The 27,974-nt window shown below is 34.8% G+C and overlaps 2 protein-coding genes across 2 annotated transcripts in view; one reads left to right on the top strand and one right to left on the bottom strand.

Annotated features, from left to right (window-relative positions):
* Window positions 1–83: 83 nt before the first annotated feature.
* Window positions 84–26,177, bottom strand: LOC111508065 (UDP-glucosyltransferase 2). Its single transcript, XM_074181325.1, has 5 exons — window positions 25,687–26,177; window positions 13,958–14,319; window positions 7,015–7,237; window positions 3,119–3,338; window positions 84–423 (listed from the first exon to the last, which is right to left on the bottom strand). The coding sequence occupies exons 1-5, from the start codon at window positions 26,144–26,146 to the stop codon at window positions 144–146; spliced, it is 1,545 nt and encodes a 514-aa protein (XP_074037426.1). The 5' UTR covers window positions 26,147–26,177; the 3' UTR covers window positions 84–143.
* Window positions 14,743–27,974, top strand: part of LOC111508066 (O-acyltransferase like protein) — a 50,755-nt gene continuing 37,523 nt past the window's right edge. The window contains exon 1 of the mRNA XM_074181324.1: window positions 14,743–14,761. The gene's annotated coding sequence lies outside the window, so the exon portion shown is untranslated. The remainder of the gene's footprint in view (window positions 14,762–27,974) is intronic.

Here is a 27,974-nt window from a genome sequence, read left to right as displayed (position 1 = left end):
ACAGCCACAGTCAATCACGTGTAAGAGAATAAGGACATAAACTGTGAAAAAAAAATGGAAATGTCCAATATTTTTGTACTATATGTGTTTTGATAATAAATTTATTAAAAAATAAATATCACAAATGATTTCATCCAAATAAGTTAGTTTTCTTTCAATTTAGTACGCCTAGAGCACAATATATATCTAAGTAGTGCGAAAACTTTTTCTACGGCATAGAATGACAAGCAAATACACAATAGGATAAAACCAATAACATCCAGCATAAAGTACTCAGCGAAAGGCATATCAGCAGAAGGACTTCGAAGGATTCTAGCTCCTTTGTGTCTTATTACATATTCTATCCACCACACTGCTTTTTCAACCCCTTTTATTGGTTGGTCAACGAGTATTGCTTTTGATTCTTGAACTCGCTTCTTGTACCTGAAAAGTTCATATTCCATACTATAAAGAGCATTACAAATCAAGTTCATACAGTGCAGTAATAGTCTCCTCACCCAATAATTTTTGAACAGAACAAGATATCAAAGTCAAACAAAATTTACGTATAATAGGAAAATTTTCAATCCTTTTTTAAAGAAAGATAATAATACTTGTTATCCACTGTTTGGAACCTTCAGTGTAGTAATTGATATTACTGGAGTTTTATCCAAACACCAAACTGTTATTTTCAACACCTCGACACGTGTTTCGATCACCAAGGGATCATCTTCAAGTGGAACATTGAACTAAGTCAACATACAATGTTGTCTTATATAATAATAATAATAATAATAATAATAATAATAATAATAATAATGATGAATGTCTTTATTGTTTACAACTAGTAAGGTTCAATAGTTAATGAACAGTATGGACAAATATATAAGTTGGAAACAAACGGCGTAGTTCAATTTTTATAACGATAAATCGTTATTAATTGCTCTTCCACTTGACCTGAAAATATCGCTGCGGTGTTATAAGAGCATAAATCTTATTTTAAATCACCGAAGCCCACTCTTTTCGATTATTTCAGGAATATTATTATAGATTGCGCAAACTTGATAACTGAAACTGCGTCTGAAAATTTTAAGTCAAGTCAAAAACTAGGTGGTGTTAATAAACCTTTATTTCTAACAATGAGGTTGTGAACTTCTGTCCGATGAGTAATTTTTCTAAACAGATATGTTGGGGTTTTGGTCAGTATGACTTTATGGAAGAGTACTGCAGAATGAAGAACTCTTCTATTACTCATATTCAACCAGCCAACAGTTTTAAGTTTGTGTGAAATTCTTTGACGTCTCCTTATGTCGTAGATCACCCTCAAGCAAGAATTTTGAACTTTTTGAAGTTTTGATTTATATTGACTAGTTAAACATGGACCAAAGAGCACATCTGCATAATTGAAATTCGAAAGGAATGTTGCCTCACGTAATATAGTCTTCGACCTCAGAAGAAATGCCTTCGACCGTATATAATCCTCAACATGAAATATGCACGTTGTGAGAGTATATTGACGTGTTTTTCAAATCTGATATCGGCATCTAGAAGAACTTCTAGACTTTTTGCTTCTTTAACAGTTGTGAGAGAAGTTTATACTAACAAGTACAGTACTGCGATTGATTTTAGAGCCGAAAACAGTGACATTAGATTTATTTGTATTAATAATCAGACAATAGTTTGAGGCAGTCATTTGTGAAGTGTCATCAGCATATAGGTGTATTTTGCAGTACTGAAGATTCTTGACTAAATTCGACGTATATATCGCAAATAGCAGTGGACCCAAAATAGACCCTTGCGGAACGCCACGATTTAATGAAATATATTAGAATTCAACTCCGTCTATATTGACCTGTTGCTGAAGATTTTTCATGAATGATCCAAAGAGCGAAACAGCACTATCGGCGAGACCCATATAAGATAAAATTCTCAATAAAATTCTCAAAGGCCTGACTAAAATCCAATAGTATCAAACAAGTACAATTTCCCTGATCTGTGGCTCTAATTATATCGTCGAAAACGTGCAAGAGTGCAATTGTACAGCTGTATCCCTTGCGAAAACCTGACTGAATCGAAGGTAGTATTGAGAAGTATTCGAGATATTTCTTTAGCTGGACTCCCATTGCTTTTTCCAAAATTTGCAATATACTGATTGCTCTGAGATCTTTGAAATTACTTGGATTAATCTTTTTTAGTAGTACTTTTACAGTGTCGGAAACAAATCAGTTGCTAAACAGGAATTGATAATATGGGTTATATAACATATTATATATGGGCAACATAATCTAATATAATCAATATTCAGTTCATTAAAACCTGCAGTTTTCGTTTTGATAGAAAACAATGTTTGGTAAACGAATAGATCGTCAACTTCTCTGAATATAAAATCCCCATCTGTGAGCTTATCATTTCCATAGAACGTAAGTATTTCCTGTGGTGGATCACTAACAGGTATGGAGTTGATAAAATATTGGTTGATCTCGTTTGGATTTTTCAAATTATGAGGAATATCAAAAGATTTCTATATACTAGTCCTAAATTAATTTTACAGTGTTGCCTTATTTAATAGTTAGGTGCATCTTTTGGACAAAAATCTTTTTCTTATATATTGCACCATAACTGTACAATCTCTTCCTTATCAAATAACCAGTACCAAAAATCATTTTCTATTAAAAAAATCCCTATTAGATTTTTTTTAAAAAAATCTTGAATTTTAATCAGTGACATTATCGAAGGAAAAAAATCAATAATTTTTGAAATGTAATCTAGTTTGTACAAGTTATTGTACCTTGTATATTTCCTACTATGTATTATATGTATGCGTCTGAATATGTCTATTGGACGTCCAGGTGTGTAAGCAAATGTGTGAAGTGTATGTATGTTTCAAAACAAAAGAAGAAGTTGTTTAGACTTTTGTCAGATTGTTTATATCTTTATTATTTATTTCAATCCTTGTTTTACCACTCCGAAACAAGTATTAAGTTACTTCTCGATTACCAGTTATTCATTCATCCATTTATGTAATTTGTACTTGTATTGTCGTTTTTTTTAATGAATGATGAATGAATAATGAATGACATTATCATTTTTATTAAAATTATAACAAAATTGTTGTGTTAAAGTGTGAATTTCTACGTACTTTTTGTTTTCAACTACCTCCAGAATGGCATTCTTCAGTTGCCCTTTCGTCATAGTTCGATAGTCCAGACCAAGACCCATTCCTAGATCGACAACTCTCCTCACATTAGTAGGTTGATCAGTTATGAACGGTATTCCAATCATTGGTACTTCGTTGTAAATTGCTTCTTCGATAGATTGTGCTCCTCCTTGGGTGATGAACGCTTTTATGTTTGGGTGACCTCAAAAAAAATATTTTTTACTGGTAGGGAACTGAAGCTTCCGATAGATGAAGTGTGTGGCAGTCCTTTCGATGAATCTCAAGCGATACCTCTTTCAGAATATGTGAATGACCTGAAGGAGAGACTGGAAATTATACACGAATTTGCCAGGATCAAATTACAGCTTTCCAGGACAGGATGAAGATGAGATTTGACAAAAAGTTGCTGCCAGTAAGTGAGCTTCAAGGAGGGCGATGTAGTGTGGCTCTACCAACCCCAACGTCGGAAAGGTTTGTGTCCCAATTTGCAGAGACCATGGCAAGGACCTTACTAGGTAGCCAAAAAAAAAACGATCTGCTGGACAGAATCCAATTGTCACCCAGAAGCAAGCCTAAAGTTGTCCACATAGAGAGGCTGAGATATGGGTCTTGATGTCCTCTCTTGGAATGTTGTTCGGGGCCAACAACCTCAAGGAAGGGGTTAGTGTTGTAAGTCATGCCCTAAAGAAAATAACGACGGCTGCCACTGGTAACCATAAACCAATCGTGATGTAGCAAATAGCGCGCGAATGTTCGATGTTCCCTGCCGCTCTAGAAGCAGCGAGAATAATGCTACCAATTTCGACAGAATTTCGGTGAAATTTCTACTGCATTCGATTACGATGTACAGGGTGTATTCCTGATCGAAAAAAAGATAAGATCTTTCGTATAAAGAAATTTCATTGGAGCATCCCTTGTTAAGATACAGCCCCTCAAAGAGGGTACATGAAATTTGTATAACAATTTTTTTCACAAGCACTGAAAAAGTTACAATATTGAAATTAACCTGACGTTTTGAACTACCAAAAAGACACTCAGCCAGTAATTTATTTGGTTTACGTCATGGTTATAAGGGGTGGAAAACGCAACCCCTAAAATTTATTTCCAATGTAACTTTTTGTCTTATTATTTGTTTACCATTCAAAAAGTCATTTCCGATAGCCTGTTTCATTCTTAACAAAAAATGTCGTTTGGGTTTTTGCCCAAAATAAACCAGTTCGCAGCAAAATATTATTTTACGAACAACTACAGAGATACATCGTCATAAATGCGAACTGGATTTTTTGTTATTTTGTAGTTAGTACCTGCATTAAACGATTAAAGGGTAATAAACAAAATTAATTTATTAATGACAAAACATACAACATGTAGAAATCATAGTAAATTTTCAATATGTCTACCTTCAGACATTACGCATGCGTCTAGACGTCGGCGCATTGAGACTCGTATTCGCTCAAATATTCCTGGAGGCTCTCTGATTACCCTGCGCGCATCGATGATACGGTTTCTTAAGTCCTCTACATCGCGAATAGGAGTACGATGAATCAAATGCTGTAAATGGTCCCAAATAGAGAAATCGAGAGGATTGAGATCCGGGGATCAAGCGGGCCAGTTCTGTGGTCCTTCTCGACCTATCCACTGATTTGCATATGTTTCAGTTATATGCTGACGTGCTACTTGATTAAAATGGGCGGGAGACCCATCATGCATAAAAAATATATCCCTTTTGACGCCCAAAGGAACTTCCTCCAGCAGTACTGGATGCACTTCTCTTAAAAATTGAATGTATGCCCCACCATTTAATCGAGGAGGTAGAAAATGGGCCAAATTAAATCATCCCCAATAACTCCGAGCCACACGTTGAGAGAAAACTGTTCTTGAAGGTTAGTTTCGACAATAGAGTGAGGGTTTAATGAAAATTTTTTAATGAGGTAATTATGAAAATTGATAATCTCGTCCCGAAAAAAACTACATTCGTCTGTGAATTCTATCGTCTTCAGAAAGTCACAATTCCTTCTAATCATTTCCAGCATCCAATTGCAAAATTCAAGACGGTTCGGAAAGTCTCGCGGTAACAGTGCCTGTACTCGTTGCAGATGGTGAGGGTATAAGAGTTGTTCCTTTAAAATTCGAAATACCGTCGTATAATCAACATTTAGCTGGAAAGCAATCTTTCTAGTACTGGTAGTAGGTTCTTCCTCAATCAAATTAAGTACTGCTTCTTCAAGCTGTGGTGTTCGTACCTCTCGATGGCGACCACAATCTTGCGCTCTTTTGTCGAATGAACCATATTCTCGTAATCGTTGATGAAGTCGAGCAAATATTCTATGTGAAGGATGCTGCCGTTGAGGATACATTTCAGCATATCTTCTAGAAGCTTCTAACCCATTCCCCTGCGACAGACCGTAAACGTAATGCATATCAGCCATTTCCTCATCTTAATAACAAGTGAATTATTAAAGTAACAAATTAGGAACAGAACAACAACACACAATTAGTATTAATTCAATTTCGAAAATTAACAAACTGACAGCGTCATACCAATTTAATTGTCACTATCGCTAGTAGCGACCTACTAGATAAATTAGTTTCGTATTTTCGCATTTATGACGATGTATCTCTGTAGTTGTTCGTAAAATAATGTTTTGCTGCGAACTGGTTTATTTTGAGCAAAAAACTCATGAGACATTTTTTGTTTAGAATGAAACAGGCTATCGGAAATGAAGTTTGAAATGGTTAACATATAATAAAACAAAAAGTTACATTGGAAATAAATTTTAGGGGTTGAGTTTTCCACCCCTTACAACCATGGAGTAAACCAAATAAATTCCTGGCTAAGTGTCTTTTTGGTAGTACAAAACGTCAGGTTAATTTCACTATTGTAACTTTTTTAGTGCTTATGAAAAAAATTGTTATACAAATTTTATGTACCCCTTTTAAAGGGCTGGATCTTAACAAGGGATGCTCCAATAAAATTTCTTTATATGAAAGATCCTATCTGTTTTTCGATGAGGAATCACCTCCTTGAATGTTTTACACTTATTTAGTTACACCCTGTATAAACGCTAGCCAGAAGCATATCGACACACTCAAGTTAAAGTTACAGTGGCGGTACGCGAAGCGATCTAGTAAAGCGATAGACATTCGAATAATAGTTGAAGTTGTAGTCGAAGTTGTAGTTGAAGTGATTGTCGTTTTGAAGTGAAATAAAGTTAAGATTGATTAGTCAGTGCAGTCAATTATTGGACAATCCACGGGGAAAAACGTAACAATATTATGACCAAACCTTTGTGTGACCTTTGTGAATTGTATAAGCTGTATTCATGAAAAGTTTCATCCGTTCAGTTATTTAGGCGTGAAAGAGCCACAAATATACATACATACATACATACATACATCCTCACAAACTTTCACATTTATATTAGTGTAGATATATTCAAAATAAGCAAATCTGAAATGCAATAAAAAATCACTTGCGGTGACGCTATATATGTGTTTTGTTCGAACTAATTTTATTTCAGATCTGTCGTACCAGAAGTGTTCCAATCTTTCTGCTCGATCGAAACACATCGAGCAGAGATAGAGAACAACTTTCGTCGGAAATGATTCAATGTGAGTGCCAGCAAAAAACAAATTATAAAATATGGACATATCCATGAATACACCACAACAGAGAGACATTTCTTCCTGTACCTGTCTCAAGATTTTTTCAACGCTTTTTCGAAGCATTCGAATATTTAATCACAATATTACTCAATAGTACTTTCGGAAAGTTGTGGATAATAAAAATGTGGAATGTTAACATGATTTGAGTAGCATTGTTATTATTATTATTAATGAAACCTTTTTTTCATAATGAAAATATCATAAAGAATCACCTAGAACATCCTGTTGAGGCAACCATTTCCTTGTCAAAACGTTGTCTGGTCGCCCCGGCAAATCGTCAGTTTCGAATTTCCACAAAATGTTGTACGGTACTTCAGAAAAGGCTCCCATGATCACATCTCTCATTCTCGAAGTCAGATTTGCGCTCTTCACATTGGAACCGAGACTGAAGTACACCACCCCTTCTGAAGAGGAATCCAAATACTCCTGGAGATCCTGAGGGATATAACGAATCATTTAACAACAATCTTACTGAATATTGCATCAAATTATATGTTTGTTTGTTGTTTAAAATATGTTTTTCGTTAACCAGCTATCATACCCCTACGAATTATAACCCTCAGAAGTCTAAATTTGTGCGAGTCGAGGACTAACGAGGTCTTACCTTTTAACGTGTGATTCACAACTCGTTAAAAGGTAATATGAAATAGTAAATTGTATAATTCATGTAGTATTGAAATTCACAAAATAGTTTTATTTTTCAACAATCAGACTTCATAAAATTTTTCCCATGTTCCATTTTTCATTTGTTAATCCTTCTAAATTCATAATATTTCACATTCTAGATTCATAAGTCACTGAGTCCACAAATTATTCTTATTCGTTACCGTATTCATTCTGAACATTTCTCAACAATTTCAATTGATTTTCAATTCCAAAACTCTTTGACACTGCATGTTAATTATTTTCTACCAGCTAGAAACTTTTAATGAATCTCACTATGACTTTCGACATTCTCAAGCTCTCTGGAGTTTTCGATCTTTTTTCCATATTTTACCACATTCATTCAATTATTTTCAATACACTGATTTGATTTTCAAATTTTCCCATGTTCCATTTTTCATTTGTCAATCCTTTTAAATTCATAGTATTTTGTGTAACATTCTAGATTCACAAATCACTGAGTCCACAAATTATTCTCATTCGTTACCGTATTCATTCTGAACATTTTTCAACAATTCCAATTGATTTTCAATTTCAATTCAATTCCAAAACTCTTCAACTATGCATGTTAATTATTTTCTACCAGCTAGAAACTTTTAATGGATATCACTATGACTTTCAACATTCTCAAGCTCTCTGAAGTCCTCGATATTTTTTCCATATTTTACCACATTCATTCAATTTTTTTCAATACATTGATTTGATTTTCGAATTTTCCAACTGCATGGTATTCAATACCACCAGTCGATTGGAAAAATTGTTTATACTAATTACATCACTACATTATCTATATTCTCCAATTATATTTATTTATTTATTTATTTAACGACGAAGCCAATTTACACAAACATATTTAACAAAGTGTGAAGAGCTACAAAGTATTTTTAAATGCTCATATCTAATGTCTACATTACAATTCACAATTTTACAAAACATTTAGCGAAGTGTGGAATATAAAATATTAATGAATCATTATGTCTTGTGACTGCATTACTAAAAGATGAAACAAATCTGGTACTTACAAAGAAAATGGTAAGGTGAAGAAAAGTTTCTGAAACGCTATATCCTTTTCAATTGATTTTTAAAGACCTGAAGTGACACATAAAATAGATCTAAGTTATTATGATCTTGATTTCCCAGCTTCAGAATACGAGGAATCGGACTGTTCAAAGCATACTTGGTATGGAAAAAATGTATTTGAAAAATGTCAGGATTTCTCGTATCTTTTTTGTTTGACATAAAAAGTTATTAGTTGAATGGTTAATATCACTATTTATTATTTTGAAGAGGAAACTCAATTCATAGAAATTCTCCTATTTTCCAATGATTTTATATTTATTTTTGATACGTGAAGATTAAAATTAATTTCGCTATCAAATTTAACTTCCAGATCGCGAATAAATGTTTCTCTTTTAAGAGCTATATTATTCAATGTATATTCAAAGAAAATTGGATTTCTAATTTTAGCGAACGTACTGATTTGACACTTATCAATATTGACCTCTAACAAATTATTTCTACTCCACATGGAAGAAGCTTCGAGATCTTTTTGAACTGATTCAGCATCTTCCCGGCAAGTAATTGTTCGATGAAGTTTGAGATCATCCGCAAACATAAGAAATTCTGAATATTTGTAAAAAAAACTCTATGGCGGATACAAACAAGTTGAACAGCAGTGGGCCCATATGGGATCCCTGCGGTACCTCCGATGGAACCTGAATGGGCATAGATGTTGTACCTCCGTATTTTACAGACAAAGTTCTACCAGTTGAGAAGCTATTGATTACTTGCAAAATATTCCTGCCTACACTAAGCAAAGGCTTCGAAAAGTCAATATAGACATAGTCAACCTGTAGTCAGTTGAGTAGTTTGTGTGAAAAAAAGTTGTTGAAAGTAGATTTACCTTCTGAGAAACCATGTTGTTGGGGATTGGGCAAAGACTTACAGTCCCAGGAAAGTTTTTTTTGTAAGAAAAGAATCAAACATCTTAGCCATCTCTGACTGATTGCAAACTGCTTTATAATTCATAATATTTTTCTCCTAGTTTATGTATTGGTTTCAGGAAACTATGTTTCAAATTAAAAATAAAAGTATCCCATCAGATCCCATTATGAGCTTAGGGGAAACAGAGAGAACGTAATCTGTTATATCCGTAGCAGTAATACTGTAATTGTTGATATATACTTTGTTATCAAATTATATTCAGGGGTAAAATTCACTGTCTGAGGCAAACAAATTGACAATCTCAGAAGTATTGTTACAGACTTCATTTTCATGAAACAGGGCTGAAGATAATTTATAATCCTTCCTTTTACTCTAATTTTCCTCAGTACATATCCTCAAAAGTTCTATATCCCAGTATTGAAAAATGTTCAACATCCTGTATTCAACAAAAACAAAATTCAAAATAATACAGTGTGCCTCACTTCAGTAATGATCGAGATAGAATGATGAAACTCTTAGGACTGACGGAAATGCTCTAAATCCATCTACCACCTAAATAGGGTTTGCCAAAGTGATATACGCTGCCCGCCACTCGCGATGGAACAACCCATTTTACAGTAAAACAAGGTATCAAAGATGCAGATATTTTTACGGATTCGTTTGGCTGTGAGGTGCTATCATCCATTTTCAGCCTCTCTGAAGAAAATGTCACAGCACCACATTCTCAGATTATCTGGATAGTATGGAGCAGTGTATGAAAAATTATCGATGGCGGCATCTAATATAACTAAGTAAGACCCTTCGTAAAACTAATTCTGGGTGCCGAACATCCAAATTGTAACTCAACTAGAAGTGAGAGATCTCCTATTGATTAGCAAATACCGCAAAAAAACTATTTTCAAAGGTTGACGTCTCGGAAACTATACATTTTTGAGCTTTGGCAGTGGATACTTTCAATCAGCACATCAAGAACTACAACATATCAAAATTTCGGAAAAATTCATGGCAAGCCATTCCTCATAAGAAATATGCGGGGTCCTTTACTAAAATATTGAGGAAACATTTTGCCAACCGAAACAAAATAATCTTTATACTCATTGCAACACCGAAACAACCGTTAATTTTTAAAGACAAAATCGCACTCGATAAACAGGTAGAATTTAGATTATTTTACCTACTCGCTGAATTGTCTGAAATCATTTGAAGGGATTGAATTATATCTGTTTCACTTGATAAAAATCATGTAGTGCCCTGAGATTACCATGCAAAACAGTTGCTCATTGATATTTACTGTCAACTTGACAATATTGTTGAAAGATCGTGTTGTAATAACCCCCAGACCAGTTTTCAATGCATTTGTTTTTCTAGTATTGTTGTTTCTTGTATCACTGTTTTTCCTGTTGTTTCTATCGTGTTTTTGTTTCCATTGTGTTCATTGTTCCTGTGTTTGTTTTGAGTATTATTCCTGTGTTTTCTTGTTCGTGAGTTCCTGTTGATATTGAAATATTTTTAAAATCCCTATTTTAACTGATATCAGCTCATTTTGATTACCAGAGTTCAACATGGCACGTCTGTCAGTCACTTCAAAAAAAATTAAATTGTTTTAAATGTTGGTGAAGGCGCGAGGTTTTATTGTGAAGCGGCCGTTGAATTCAATAAAAGGCACCCGCTAGAGGTAGCTGTACACCCTGGAACTGTCCATAAAATACATAATTTCTTCGTGAGCACCGGCCAAGTAACAAAGGACAGAAAAATTGTAAAACAACAAATTGAAGATGACGCCATATTGGCGGCTTATCAAACTGATCCTAGAATTAATTTAAGAATCTTATCGCTTCAACTCAATATGCGCCGCTGTAAAATATAGAGATGTTCAAAGAGGCATGAAATGCATGCGTTCAAACCCAAATTTCTACATACTTTGCACGAAGGACATGAAATCCGCCGTATGAAGTATTGTTTATGGATGCAGGAAAATTATCCCAATGATAGGAATTTTTTAAAGTATATATTATATAGTGATGAGGTTACCTTCACCACCAATGGTGTTGTGTCTTCCCAGAACATGATTTTAGGCTGAACAAAATCCAAATTGTAGATAGCAAATATCCTAGAAACTTAATGTGTGTTGTGGTATTCTGAACAAAAATATTATCGGGCCATTTTTTTTATCAAAATCTAAACGGACCACTATTCGATGATTTTCTCGAAAATGCATTTTCCGATGTATTGGAAGAACTACCTCTAGATGTTAGACATACCATGATTCCTCATTTAGATGGTAGGTAGGTCTAAAGTGAGTGGGTCTATTCGACCCTTCACCGCAACCCATAAGGGTTTATTGTGGCTTCAGTTAGATGGTTCACCAGTTCACAATAGTAGCATAACAAGGGTCTGGTTGAATAGGAACCTACCTATGAAATGAATAGGACCCAGTACCCCTCTCGTAGTATGGCCACCAGATCTAACTCCACTGGATTTTTATTTATGGGAAACGTTGAAAAATAAAGTTTATGAGGATAGGCCAACAAAAGGTGAAGGTATCCGTGCAAGAATTATACGAGCCTGTAGAGAAATCACACCTAGAGAACTGAGAAGAGTTGGAGAAAATAATAGGAGGCGCTTAGAAAAATGTGTTCGCTCAGAGGGAAGTTTGGTAGAAGGCACAAAAATACAAAATTGTCAACAATTAAATCAATTGATATTGATTGTTTTGTTTTTCAATTGAAAACGTGATTTGAAAAGTACTACTTTGAGGGTGTTTCTATGAGAAGTGAGACACACTGTATGTAACACCACGTATATCTCTCCCAACTACCGACACAGTAGGTTCTGGATATTGATAGATGGATATGGTGGATAAGATAGACAATTATGGTGTTCGTTTTGGATGCTATTATTGCTATCATTTCTTTTTCTGCTTATTAAAACACATATAATATATTTTTGATGTAGATATGTTTCAAATAATCATAAAAAGTTTTCTTATTCGAAGTTCATTGTAGAAAACGCTCAGTGCAATGGAAAAAATATGAATAGGTACCTAAAAATAAAAAAAGCTTTCGAAAAACTCTACGATATAAAGGGAGACGTGAAAGTTGGTATTATGTTTTTATTCAACTCAGTCAACCAATTTCCAGGGCCGTAATTTAAAAGGAAATTATTCACACAATTATAATCGAATATTACCGAAACATCCCGAAATATAAAATTTAATTTAGGCCTCAGTATGAAGTGAACGTTTACGTTCACGCAAAAACTACAAAAAAATACAGGTCCGTATTTCAAAATTCAAAGATTGGGGTGGCCCAAGTCATGTGACACCCTGTATAAAAGATTCATGGACATATTCTGAAAACATATATCAAGTGCCAATGGCAAAAGTGGACAGATTTTCAATGTGTCTGCGAATAGAGAAGATATAGGCAAAAAATAATATTTTTTTGTTTTTCCTGTATATCTCCAGAACCAAAAGAGCTATATTCGATTTCTTTACATCATTGAATAGAGCTTTGCCACAATTTAAACGACACCCTATCTCTTATCGTTTACGAGATCTCTATGTACAGAAACAAATTTGAATAGCCCTGTATATTTTGTTGATGTAAATTTGACATGGACATTCTATTCAGATTTTTTCTAAGGACAAAACACAAGCACTACAGGAAAATCCTCAAGGCGCTCTAAGAGCGACGGCTTTACGAAAGTAGTGATTCACACTGGATTTGAATCGCTGGAAATTAAATCCATTTGGAAAAACGTTCGCTGGAAGGTTATTCCTGAGATCCATCAATTCCAGTTTCGTCCCACGATTTTTTTGGTATTCAAATAAATCGCAGAATCCGGTTTCGGATCGAAGACAGGAAGAAAGGTCACAATGGAATAGCCTACTAGATCACCGTAACTCAATCCATCGATTTATTCTCATGGAGTTTTATGAAATTTCATGTACATTTTAAGACCTGGCATCATCAGTAACCTGAAAGACCAAAACAGTATGAAAAGCAGGAACGTATCACATGAACGTATACAAAATATCAGAGACGAATTCAGTGCCCGTTCCGGTTATTGTCAGACGATCAACACTTTGGAAATGCATCTTAATTTTTTCTGTTTATTTCTGGTAGTATATCCAGCAGCAATATAACACGTAACGAAACCAAGCCCATAATAGATATTAAAGAGAAGACGTTTCTTATCAAAAACTAACCTAACCTTTAACCTTATTTAACTTTGAAAGTGGGCTAATTTACATAACTGTAAGGGTAGAAATGTGAGTGCCGGAAATTAGGTCGCTTGCTCAGGAATAGAGATCACCTCTATTTATAAGATGATCCTTTTTGTCTACGCAATCTGTACTTATATGCAATATGAATGAATGTACGTGAAACACTGAAAATTAATCAAGGTCTGAAAACAGCTTTCACGCTCTAATAATTTTAATGATTCATAATAATGTCGAACTCATTTACACACTTACTCATTCTCGTCGAAACATTCTCATTCATAAGTTTTGCAGCACCTATTCATATACCTTTCAAAACTCACCTTGGGAAGAGGTTTCTTTTCCCTGATATGCATCTGATTGACTTCGATGACGTTGGGCACATTCGCCCTAACAGTCTGCATGATGGGGTTTACATTCAACAGAAGAAGACTGATATTCCTCTCGATGTCTCCCAAATAAGGCATGTCCTCTCCAAAATATTTCCTGGCTACTCTGTCAGCCATCGGTAAGGCGTACCAGTAGTATATCGCTCTGTACCAGATATTGAACAGAAAGCTTTTGAGTTTGTCGATGAAGGATAAATCTCCCTGGAAGTTCAACATCGAATCCGGGGAGATTATGGGATGCGTGGGATTCCCAACGGCGTCGTGAGTATGCAAAAATACGCCACAAGACGATATTCCTGAAACGAAATTATTGATTTTATAAAATGTATACCTTGCACTTTGGCTCGGGTTTATACTGGTGCAGTTTACAGTGAAACATAGTTCGGTGAAACTCTGTGTATTTGAATGTGGGTACGGGCTGGTATGCATAAAAAAGACAGTCTTTTTCTGTTGAACGTACGGACAATCAGTTCTGATAAAATAAACTATATTCGGAAAGACATTTCAAATTTAAATAACCTTGAGCTTTTATGTTCAACAGAGATAGGAGTTAAAGAAAACTGTATAAATACTTTTCATCTCAATGGAGTTTAATTAATTAGTTCATACTGTCGGCCAATAAAAAAAGTGGAGGAGTAGCTATATGGGCCAAGGAAAATATTGAGGCAACTCCATTTAATTTATGTAAGTTCTGTGATGAAAAAATTTTTGAAATTTGTGCTGTGACGTTTAAAAAGGGTAAGCGATATACTGTTTTCAATTGTTACAGATCTCCCTCAGGAAATAGTGATGTATTTCTGGATAATAATCTCCTCATATATCCTATATGAGGAGATTATTTGAATAAAACCCATGTCAATATTTTTCTTTGTGTGGATTTTAATTTCGACGTTTACAAAAATAACGAATTTCATGAGTTGAGCAATATTTTATCTATTCATGGCCTAACTCCAATAGTTAAATGGCCAACACGAATAAAGTTGGAAACATGTACTATTATAGATCAAATATTTGTAAATTCAAATGAGAAAGGAACCTGTTGCGTGGTTGACAATTTTTACTCTGATCATAGAACAATCTTATATGGATTTCCATTGCATGAAAACGAACACATGGAAAGTCTTAGCACGAAACGATACTTCACACGAGGATCAATAAAAAATGTTGGAACCGGTTTGATGTCTGATGTCTGGTTTGTTGATTACTGAAAAAGTTAGTTTGTCCAGTAATAATCTCAGTGATCTTTACATACTACGAAAATATAACCCACTATTCTCAGATGTGTATCGTATCTCAAAAAAGAAACATAAAGCCTTAGTAGAAAAAACCAAAAAGAAACATTATCAAAACATCACCCTCCTGCATAAATATGCTGGAGGGTGATTGCGGAGTTGTCAAATAAATCTAGAGCTTTTCAAAACATAAAAATAAAAATGGAAGATGAAATGATTAAAAATCTTTTTTGTTACTGCTCCAAATGATCTGGTTTCTCAATTAGACGAAAAAAGCATAGAACCAACAGAAAATACAGATTCCAATCTCAATTCTATTTTTCTGAATCCATTTAAGGAAAATGAGTTACTCAGCATATTAAAAAATAGACTAAAAAATAAATGTTCGACAGGTCCAGATGAAGTTCCTCCTTTTTTATTAAAAAAAGTTATCAAATCGATAATATCACTTCTCTTTCATGGTGAATTTGTCTTTCTCTAATGGCGCTTTCCCAAGAGGACTAAAATGCGGGAAAGTGATTCCAGGTCATAAAAAAATAATCGAAATAATTTGGAAAATTACAGACCAGTAATGATACCTTTCAATTTTCAAAAAGTATTCGAATACTCTTTTCTGGACCGTCTTATAACATTTATTGAAAAATTTTAAATTATAACCGAAAACCAACATGGTTTCCGAGAATCAAGGTCGACGATAACAGCTTTAGCTTCTTTTGATAGCACAGTGGTAGAACATATTGAAGGAGGTGAAAGTCCAGCTACAGTATTTTGTGACTTAAACAGGGCTTTCGATTGTGTGAACCACGCTAAGTTACTAGAAAAACTGGAAAGATTTGGTATTATAGGGGTAGCGAATACTTAGGTATCAACATTCATAGAAAATCGTACCCAGTATGTTAGTATAGCCCAAAACAATGGCAGCAAGACTCAGAAGGTCAACTCACAACTGAGAACTTTCGAGAGAGGTGTTCCTCAAATAGTTAATAACTCTTTATTCCGCTCAAATAGACCCCCAATTTAGATATGGCATTTTATTGTGGGGTATGTCAACTAGGTGTACTGAAGTGTTTATAGCACAAAAAAAGATTGTTCGCTGTATGGCAGGGGTATCTAGCTCTCATTCATGTAGATAATTGTTTCCAAACTTAGGTATATTGACAACACCATGTGTTTATATATATGAAGCATGTATGTATGTTTTCCGAAATAAAAATGAATTCACACTCAATGATAACGTGCACAATTATCATATGAGAAAGAAAAAAGATATACATTTTCAAACGGTCCGTTTAAAGCTGAGTAATCAATCTCCAAATAGCATGGGCGCTAGATTATTCAATAACCTCAAATAAAAGGAAAGGAAAGAAATGTTTTTAAAAAATTATTGAAACAGTTTCTGTTGGAAAAATCTTACTATTCAGTTGCTGACTATCTCAATGAATGTAATCGTTTTAAATTGTTAAATTTTTTTAAGTAGGTGTATGTATTATATATTTTTATATATTTTATTGGTGTAGTGCTATGACAACTTTCAATGCAATTTTTAGGATTGTCAATTAAGAAAGAATAAAGGAGTAGTAATAGTAATAAAGATAACTCTAGTGTTTTTTTTTTTTTGTTAGACAGAACACAAAATAGATAGATAGATAGAAGATGATGTAAGCAAGTATTTTAAAATACAAAGAATAGGAGTATGTACAGTTTTTTATTTGGACGAAAACACTTGAAAGCTTCAAGTATAACAGAAGCAATATTCTTGATAACATACGTCTTACTCACCTAAAAATAGGTAGACCAACCATTAAATGAGTTTTTGCTATTAGTTACACGGTTCTGCCAAGTTTAGATGATCAGTCACGTCGATTCAATAAGTATGAAGTTTTAGCAAAGGACGATGAAGTTATTAAAAACTAACAAAATATAACAAATGTTGCAGGCAAAAAACTCTTCATATTTCAAGTTTGAAAGAAAATACTCGAAGTAGGCGTGTGAAGAGTTGCCTAGGTTCCGGTTCAGGAATGATCTTACAGTAAGAAGTTTAATTGCGTATACATGCAAAATCAGTAGCCTATGCATGTTTCATTATAGTAGTTCATGTCACGTAACGAAATGGAGTTTCCAAAACCAGAACATGTGTTTCGCTATACATTAGCTTCCTCAACAGTTTGGATCATATGACCTTCAACCTGAATTATGATTAATAATTTTATCTGTGTTTAGGTAAAAAGTATTGAAAATTTTTAAACATCATAAAAAAATTCACGAATTCATTGAATGGACATGTAATTTGTGCTTCATGTAATAACAATTTGAATCATACGACCTATGACTAATAATTTTAACTAAGTTTTCAGAACTCTTGAATCTATCAATTTCTTAGCATTCCAAAAGATTGAGTTCCATACCTTTCTCCTTCAAATGTAATACTTCTTAGTCGTAGTTGAATTCATGTCCTTCTGTCAAAAAATGGTTTGAAAATGTGTAATTGGTATTCACCTTCAAGAAACTACTCTCAAGTTCTTTTATTCTTTGGGGAAAGGTTCTTCCCATTTGACCAATGTAAAATTATGGGCAAAAACCACGAGTCAACTTATATACTCCTGATGATTTACTCTTAACTGAAGTTTTGTTTTCATTGTCTTTCAATTAAATTGCTTAAATTTTCATTTGTCTGGTAACCTACGCCCTATTATCTGTCGTTTTCAAAAAATTTGCGATATTATTGTTATTGACTTACCGGACAAAAAGTAATTCGAGATAGATCAGGAGTATCTACATTTTCAATATAAAAATGAAGAAGTAGAAAGCCAGAAGTTTTTTCCCCAAAAAATTACGTACGTCTAGTCAAGCGAGATTACACAACGCGTAATAAAACTAAATTGAGTGGATGGTATCTAGGATTCATTCATATTCACATTCATATTGGTAACACCACCTCTTTGGTAGAGATATACCTGAGTTGGTTCACTAAGCTCGTATCATCTGGATGTCGTTAGATAGTTGAATACTCTTACTTCAATTTCAATGTTAATATACAGTAAACTTTCTGTACTGTGCCTTGCTACTACTATGTCCGTTACATCGGTAGTAGTAGTATTCTTTGCATTTGCATTATTTTCAGCTAATTATGGGTACCACAAGGGAAGATATTTATATTTGCCAATCCAAAACCACGCGTACGAAAAAGAGGTGCAAAAGCAGTTGTTCGAAATCCTTTCGGTCGGCTATTTATTGAACTCTCAAATTATCAAATACCCAAGTGAGACTATAATCAAGAAATGAAGAAGGGGCGGCAGATTGCGGTTTGGTAAGTGATTCAATTGCTACGCTCTTATAACGCTGATTATTCAATTCTAATCACTGCCTTTCATATTTTTATACAGTCCACACGTACATACATTAGGTCCTTCCAGCCGGATTTGTTGATGGAATGGGTACATAGTGTCAAGGGAAAAATTGTTATTTCGGTGCGATAGTGCATTCATTATCAATAAATTGGAGCAGGTTACATAAGAACTCTGAAAGGTTTTTCTTTGCTGACGACAGCACTCCAAACATACCCTGAATTTATTGGATTTCATCCAGAAAAGAGCCATCCGCCTGATTGGAGACACGAACATCACGTGCATCCTTGATAACCTGGAACATCGAAGAAAGGTTGGAGATTTGTCTCTCTTCTTTCACAGGAAGTGTTCAAGTGACTTGACACATTTGATTCCACCAAGAGCGGTACATTTCAGAAATACGCGACGGACTGTGGCTGCTTATCGTTTTGAGGTTCAACTCAGTACACCTTGAACTTCACTGTTTATGAACTCTTCCACCTGGAGAAAACTGCCTTTATGTGGAATAAACTTCCTGAGAACGTTTTTCCAAATAGATTTAATCTTCAACGAATCAAATCCAATGTGAATCGCAAATTTCACACAGGCACCGCTCTTAAAGCGCCTTAAGGATTTTCCTGTAGTGCTTGTGTTTTATCATTAAAAAAAACCAGAATAGTGTTTGCTGTTTACTCCTCTCGAATCTCGCAGTGGGCAGCTACTCGTATACTGTTATTTCTCACTATTTATAAAGTTTCTTGATTAGTTGACATTTGAATTAGTATAGGTATCAGCTGGAAATTCAGTTGATCACAGCATTGCTCAAAGTGAAATTGGGTTGACGCTTTGTTTGGATTATGTTTTTTATTCACTGGTCACTGGTCTCAATTTTATTGAAGTGCATCACAATTTATTAAATTTTTCTCTGCAGTTTTCATTCAACCCCGATTCTGAATGTGTCCGTTATAGGTATCCTTTGAAGTGTGTCTCTCACTCTGCTTCTAGTTTTAAAATTCCCGGGCCAAATGAGCCAAAGTTGAAAATTTCACTTGCAAAGGGAAATGGAAATCGTGAAGCTCGAAGGATGTAATGTTCGCACAATTTTTCAATGTAGATACCATGACATAGAAACTATCAGACGTAATTTTGAAGAGTTGCATAAATCCATTGTTGGATTGCTGCTCACGGTTGATCCTGAAACACAAGCAATCGATGAACATGCCCAGACTCCTGTGTCGTTCTACAAAGACTTTTGTCAGATCAATGCTATTAAGACGAGAATATTCACAGATCCGATTTCCTCTCAATCAAGTTCACATATTCAGCCACAATTTGCCACAATTTGATGATAGCATAAAAGACGCAAACTGTTATAGACATGTTCAGTTCTCTAGTTCAAACAAATGCTGATCGTTCCAGTATAGAACTATTGGCAGATTATCTGTGTTGAACACAGATAAATTTACAAAATCGACAGGTGCCAATTATGGTGGTCTGAACCTCTCTGAGGTCCTTGAATATTCATCTTCTATGTATATTGACAGGTGAACACGGTATCCCGCAAAGGTCAACCTTCGGACCGCTTTTATTCTTGACTTATTATCACCTCAACTTTTACCTGAACACGTTACAATGCATCCAGTATTCTGATGACATTTCCTTGATATAAAAAAATGAAGACATTTCACACCTTCAATTGTTGAGGCGATCAATCTCAACAGGAACAAAAACTTTGTTTGACAATGTTTTGAATGGCTTCCTGGTTTTACCGTGGTCTTCTTTGGTTATAATTCCCAAACGTTTCAACTGCAACGGCGACGTACTTCCTGCGCGATTTGGTTAGTTTGGCTTCGTTTTGGCGCTTTTCAATGGTGTGTACCAGGTCTTTGGTAGGTATGATGTCTCTTCCTTTCTGTTGGAGTTCTCTTTTGTGTTTGAGTATTTATATGGCTTCTGAATACATTCCTGGTGAATAATGATTTGACGTTACTAGCCTCTCTGTCTGTTCAATTGGCAACTCCTCTTGTGCTCAATTAGCCGGGTACCAATGCTTCTTTTAGTCTGACCGATATAGACTTCATCACAGTTACATGGAATCCTGTAAGCTCCCGCTAATTTGAGTGGGTATCTACTGTCTTTTGCTGATCTCATATACTACGATATGTTCTCCGTTGGTTTAAATTTTCTCCTTCCTTAGAATTTAACCGATTCGGTTGGTGACACCTTCTATGTATGGCAGATAGACAGTGCCGTGGCGTTGATCTCCACTGGTGTTTCGTTTGACAAGTTATTATGGATAAGGAAAATTCTACAATGAAGAAGTGATGATGAATTTTTCCATGAAAGGTTATCTTGTTCCAATATAAGCTATCTCCTTGTTCTTCTTCTTAATGTTTTTCCTAACTTTCGGTTTTTATACATCTTACACATTCATTGTAAGAAGAGAGGTCCTAAGTAGTATATCAACTTTTATACCAACATTTCATTCAACCGTGACAAACTTGTTCATTTATAGGTTGAGTGAGACATGTAGTGTAGAAAACAACAACCTTGGGTAGATAGGGTGTTCAATTATAAATTTTATCATCAACCGTTCACAGAAAGATAGTAACTATATAACACTTTTTCATTATTGACCTTAGCTTGTGAATATTGATAAAATAAATGAAGTCTGATCACGTACCAAAATAAATGGGGTATGGAAAATAAACATGATTTCAAAATATCATCAACAGGAAAATATAACGAGTGTTGTTGTGATCAAACAATATTAGGTTTTCTGAACGTTTCATTCAGTTAGGGGTTCCACAGCAAAAAACTGAGATGCTCACATAATTCACAGAATTTTAGGTATTCGAAGTCAAAAATATTCAAATCGAAACATCAAGTAGCATTATAGAATTAGTTGAATACTCAGAACTCAATTCTAGTACTGCCACAGTATAGTTGAAGAGTGCGACAGATGAATCAATGCATGTTTGTCAGGTTGTGAAAATAACATCAATTTCACATACGGTCGGCCTGAACAGGCCGTTTTCAACGGTTTCATTAAGCTTGCCCTGTTTGTTTCTTCATTTATTTGGGTCCAATTTATTAAGTTTGATCTCCATCCTGCTGACAGATGGATCTGAAATTTGGTACACACATTTAGTTACTATGACAATACAATTTAATGAATTCTATATCATTATAAATCCGGGATGGCTACAGCTACAAAATGCAGCTACAAGTAACTCAATATGGATATCAAACACAAGCACTACAGAAAAATCCTTGAGGCGCTCTAAGAGCGGTACCTGTGCAAAAGTAGTGATTCACATTGGATTTGAATCGCTGGAGATTAAATCAATTTGGAAAAATGTTCTCAGGAAGTTTATTGCACGTAAACGCAGTTCTCCAAATAAAAGAGTTCTTGAACAGTTAAGTTCGAGGTGTACTGAGTTGAACCTCCAATCGATGAACAGCCACAGTCCGTCGCGTATTTCTGGTAAGTACCGCTCTTGGTGGAATCAAATGTGCCAAATCACTCGAACACTTACCGTGAAAGTATCTATAAAAGATAGACAAATCTCCAACCTTTCTTTGATAATCCAGACTATCAAGGTTGCAAGTGATGTTCGCGGCTTAGAGGTGGAGCTTTATACAAGTGAACAATACTTCAAAAAAGATTTGATATAAAGCATCAAAAGTTGCTGAGGTGTGCATAGTTTCATGGTTCTAAACAGTATTCCAAGCTTTTGAGAAGCAGTCTTTGCATTTCCAGCGACATGATTGTTCCAAGACACACACGTTAAAAAATATGCAAATTCAAGATGACGGATCACTTATTTTTCCACAACTACCTCAATATGGGTATCAAATGACAGGACTTGACTAGCACTATAGTAGTGCACTATGAAACAGATGCAAATCCAATATAATCTAAACATTGAACTTTGTCAACTCTGAATCGGGATGCAAGCAGGGATCTTCCACCCAAGCCAAGATTTTGTATCGTGTGGCTAAAAGTTATACGCGATACACCACCCAAGTTAAGTCTAAAGGTTACGTGTCGAGAACTGTGTGGTATTAGGGTGGATAAAAATTAGAAACTAAAATGAGTTGTATTGAAAAATGTTTTGAAAACTAAAAAATAATTCGGGAGGTCCTAGGTGGCAGTCATCTCATCACTCTCCTCAGCAATCTACATTATTGATCAGATAAAAAAATTATAATATCGTTTGGCGTAGCCAACCTAAATAAATATGTAAGTACTGTGCCCAACGATTTTATTATTTTGTCAACTAATCAATACCGTTGATTGTTGAGGAGAGTGGTATGTATGATTTTTATTTTTCATTTTCATTTTAGATGATTCCACTATTGATATCCCGGAAACACTAAAACCTACAAAGTTGGTTAAATTGGACAAAAGTTTTTAATTTTAGAGACATCGAGAATATCAGTGATTGTTTTTCAAAAATTCGTCAAAAAATAGAATTTCACTTTTTGGCTCTAACGCCTCCATTTCGAATTATATAAAAAAGAAGAGGAACTTTCAATACTTTTTCATATTTGTCATTAACTGATATAAAACATTTTGCCATGCAACGTTTCGTTCCTCATATTTCATCATCTACTTTTTTAAAAAAGGACCTCTAATTGAAGAATGTAAACTTTCACGGCCGAAGATAACTGTATAAAGGCTATTTTGCGGGTTTTCTTGCCGTGGTCTGCAGGTTTTTATGCTTGACTTTTCTTCTACTGCAACAGGAACGAAAACCAGAGCATCAGCTCAAGTATTTGGACCGTTAACACATCGCCTTTGAAAATGTCTACCGCAGCATTAGACGAAACATCAGGCATAAAAACCTGTAGACCACGGCCAGAAAACCTCAAACTTTTTCATCGATTTTTATTGTCACTGTATTAACAAATTCAGCTATGTATTACAATACATGTGTTTTCCAACGTTTTTCTCATCATCACTGTATGGTCATACAATTTTCGGTCAAAGCAACCTCTAAAAAATTTGAACCAATATTTTTCTGGTCTAGAATTCAGAGCTTTACATAAACTCCACATATAGGAAAAACAAGTGATATAGCAAGTAACAAACCCGAAAAAATTATCCCCACCATCTCCCAAGCCCTCCTTATTATTTCTTTCAACTCGTCAATGTTGCCAAAAGTTGAGCCGAATACCTTTATATACTTTAGTCATGTGATGTAAAAACCTAGATTAGGTCCTAGTTTTGAGTTATGCTACTGTATCACTATTAATGCACTCATGTATAAAAATATTCTTGGTTGAGTGGTAGAATAGCGTGAGCTAAACTCCACCAAGATGAAAATAAAGACCATTTATTATTATTATTTCATCAGTTCGGACTTCCATTGTCTAATATATTATAAATTGATTTGAAATCCCTGAAAAAAATTTAAAAAGATTAACCGAAAATAACAGTTTCATTAAAACAAAAACTGAAATTACAAAAAAATAACATACAAGCAACAACCAAAAAATAAAAAATTGAAATATTGATAAAAGCTGAAAATTAAAAAAATTTAAATATATTATTAACAAAAAATGGAAAATGAAAATTAAAATATTTCAAACCAATTTACGTCATGACGTTTCAATTGTTAGTATCCACGATCGTCTTCGGGTGATAACTGGACTCATTCCTCCGAGATCTGACTATTTATAGGTCATTTGAGTGCTTTCACTTATCCCCTCTTCTCTCTCTCCGCTTCATTGGTTTTAGCGGGAGATGACCGTTTGGCGGATGTTGATCGTTTTTTGCTTGATTAGAGGTTTCCATATGTTACGTATCTCTACGCTAGCTTGACTAAATGTGTTGTTGGACAACATATACGCGGCTTCTTTGAATTTTCTCCTAAACCAGTGTTCCTCTTTGTGGATGATTTCAGTTTGAGCCCAATTGATGTTATGTTGATGAGTCCAAACATGCTCTGCTATTACGGATTTGCTGGTTTCTCCTCGCTGGGTGTGTTTCTTGTACTCAGCAGTACGAACTTTCAAAGGCCTCTTAGTTTCACCAATGTATGATTCTCCGCACTCGCAGGGTATCCGGTGAATGTAATTCTTGGAATCGCTGTCCGCGTTTGGTGGCCTGGTTTTTCTGAGGCTGCTACGGATAGTGTTCCCAGATCTGAAGCATGTCCTGATGTTATACTTGGACCCAATCCTTTTTATCTTTTCCAATAATCCTCTGATGTAGGGAAGTACAAGTACTGGTTGTGACGGCTTCTCTTCCTTGCAAAGAAGCCGCGTATATGTTGTCCATCAACGCATTTAGTCAAGCTAGCGTAGAGATACGTAACATATGAAAACCTCTAATCAAGCGGAAAAGAACCAACTCCCGCCAAACGGTCATCTCCCGCTAAAACCAATGAAGCGGAGAGAGAAGAGGGGAAAAGTGAAAGCACTCGAATGACCTATAAATAGTCAGATCTCGGAGGAATGAGTCCAGTTATCACCCGAAGATGAATGTGGATACTAACAATTGAAACGGCGTGACGTAAATTGGTTTGAAATCTTTTAATTTTTATTTTTCATTTTTTGTTAATAATATATTTTTATTTTTTCAATTTCCAGCTTTTATTGATATTTCTATTTTTATTTTTTTGGTTGTTGCTTGTATGTTATTTCGTTGTAATTTCAGTTTTTGTTTTAATAAAATTTTCACTTTCGGTTAATCTATTTAATTTTTTTTCAGGGATTCCAAATAAATTTATATTATATTAGACAATGGAAGTCCGAACTGATAAAATACACCACGAAACATTGTCAACCACCTTCAAATTATTATTATTATTATTATTATGAGAATACCTATCAAATGAGAGATCACAAAGCCTATCTGCCTATTTTAAAAGAAATGTCTTAGCAACGAGTAAAGCAACACTACTTTTTTTATTAAAAAAGTACTAAAAATGATACCCTTTCACGTATATTATATCTGACCTTGATGTCTTGTCTGTTCCAAAATCAAGAGAGGAGGACTGTTCAATGCATAGTTACAAACATGAAATGGAAAAAATCACATCAATGAACAACATCAGTTTTTCGATTTGGAAAAAGACAAGCTACTGCAGGAACTCACCTACAATAGGAGCTTGGAACTTGGCAGCAAAACCATACCCCATTGGTAAAAAGAACTGCCCCTGTATAATGAGGTCGAAATGCTCCTGATCGCTTTTAATGAGTTTCTGAACTTCCCCATACTCCAACTCAGCCTGCAGAATCTCAGCACTCATATCGAATAGGTTAACAACATTGCTCATCAGAGAATTTTCCTTGGGCACCCTTTTGGCAAGTCCCTTTTCGCCAGACAGCATCTTGTACGAAAAACCCACGTCAATTTCAGTTAAATTCGTCAGAGATGGGTCGTTCAAAGCATTGGGGGTGATCACCGTAAGTCGGTGTCCTCTTAGTGAAAGCTCTTTCCAAACCGACTGGAAAATGATCTGGTGGCTCACAGAGGGTGCAGGAAAAAAGCACAAGATGTTGGCACATTGTGTGTACTCTATGGTAACAAACAGCACAAATATCAACTTCAACATGATGAATTAATTTTGATGAATACTACACTTATTTTCGCGAATTAAAAAGTATTTATTCTTTGCGTTACGCAGAGGCGTGCTTTTCAAAGTTTTTGCTGTTCAACATCATATATGTTGAAGTACGATGATAGTGTACGAGCATAGGGTTGCACGGCCTTAGTTATGATTAAAAAAACAAAATCAGGGCTGGTAGGTGGTGGTGAAATGGAACCTGAAGTACCCAACGTCTGCTACTGCGGCAGATATCATTAGTGGTAAATGCGTTGGCTGCAAGGACAAAAGTCTCAGACTCTTTCATTGCTGAGACTTCGAGATGAACCTCAGCATTTTGAACATTCAATTCTGGCAAGCAAGAATATTTCGACTATAATGATTCCATTGGAAATTATCCACAAATAAACACAAAAAACTTTGGAAGACGTGGAATTTGAAACAAAAAATGATCTACTTCAATCAATCTTGATATGGGAGTTGAATCCCAAAGAAATTGGTGGAAATGAGGTAGCTTCCCAGAGAAGTGAGCCATCTTTCTCTGTACCGAAAACTTTCTCTACACATGAAGAATGAGATCCAACAATGAGAACTTGATCAACTGGGATATCGCTAGAGCAAAGGATCAGCACAAAACAAGTGAAAACGTATTTTGGTCTATCGCTGAAAAGAGCAAAAAACCTTCTAGGTTGGGAAGAATTCACAAACGGAGCTGGGAATAATGTTTCATCTAACAGCTCAACTTTCTGGTCATTCATACACAGTAAGAAAGGACATTTGCGTATACCGTTATAATAAAACTTGGTGATGAGGTATTTGACAAGCCTGGGAATATTTTCAACGGATTCGCGAAGTACTTCAGAAGTGTATACTTGATTTCCGACGAGAATATTCTTCGTGAAAATTCTCATGATTCTGATTTAGATATATCAAACATCCCTGCCTTCTCCAACACCGATATCGTTACAATTAACAAATAAACTTGCCACAGGCGTTGACAATGTTCCTAGTCTTGTGATAAAGGATTGTATCGACATTCTGTCTTCTTTAAACTCATCGAGATATGTGTGCAAAATGTTATGTACTCCCATATTCTCCAACTCAGTATGGTTTTGTACAACAAATATCATGTATGACAAATCTTGCATGTTCAAATAAATTTCTCTCTCTAGATATCTGGACCAGCAAATAAAGTCGGTGTTGTTTATTTCGATCAAATAGCCTATTATGTTCTTTTCAGTAAATTAACCAAATTGGGACCCTCTAACCAATCATATCTAGTTAACAGAAAACAATTCGTCGAATAGGAATCTTTCAAATCAGCTCAATACGTATTTACGTCTGGGGTGCCACAAGGTTCTAATCTTGGACTTCTTTTATTTTCAATTTTTAATAATGATTTGGCAACCTTTCTGAATATTCTCAGCCTACTATTTACAGACGACCTGAAGCTGTATTATAGAATCAACGATATTACTGACTGCCAAAGTGTACAATTTGAATAAATTGATGGATGTAGGCGTTACTACGTAGTAGGAGATCATAATGAAAAGAGAAATGAAAATTTCTATGTTTTTTACCACTTTTATTTGTAACTAACGTACAATATAAATTAGATGTAATCAAACTTTGGTGTAACAATAATCGTCTACTACTGGACGTTTCCAAATGTAACATAATATCATTCACAACAAAAAATCGAACTTTAATGTACCATTATTCACGAGATAAAAGATCTTGGTATAAAATATGACAGTAAATTAACATCTACAACACATATAAGGAATATGACTGCTGATGCAAATAGGATTGAATTCATTAACAGAAAGACAAGGCA

Source organism: Leptinotarsa decemlineata, unplaced genomic scaffold (assembly GCF_025532065.1).
Source record: "Leptinotarsa decemlineata unplaced genomic scaffold, Ldec_3_MD MMD2_tig00026307_RagTag_RagTag, whole genome shotgun sequence".
NCBI classification, from domain to species: Eukaryota; Metazoa; Arthropoda; class Insecta; order Coleoptera; family Chrysomelidae; genus Leptinotarsa; species Leptinotarsa decemlineata.
The sequence above is the reverse complement of the archived record's forward strand: the minus strand, read 5'-3'. Positions and strand labels throughout refer to the sequence as shown.

Coding starts and splice junctions, on each gene's coding strand:
- LOC111508065 (XM_074181325.1), bottom strand. CDS start 26,146: ATGTTGAAGTTGATATTTGTGCTGTTTGTTACCATAGAGTACACACAA. Junction 14,320..25,686: donor GTTCCAAGCTCCTATTGTAG/GTGAGTTCCTGC, acceptor ATTTCGTTTCAG/GAATATCGTCTTGTGGCGTA. Junction 3,339..7,014: donor GCCTCAACAGGATGTTCTAG/GTGATTCTTTAT, acceptor ATTTTTTTTGAG/GTCACCCAAACATAAAAGCG.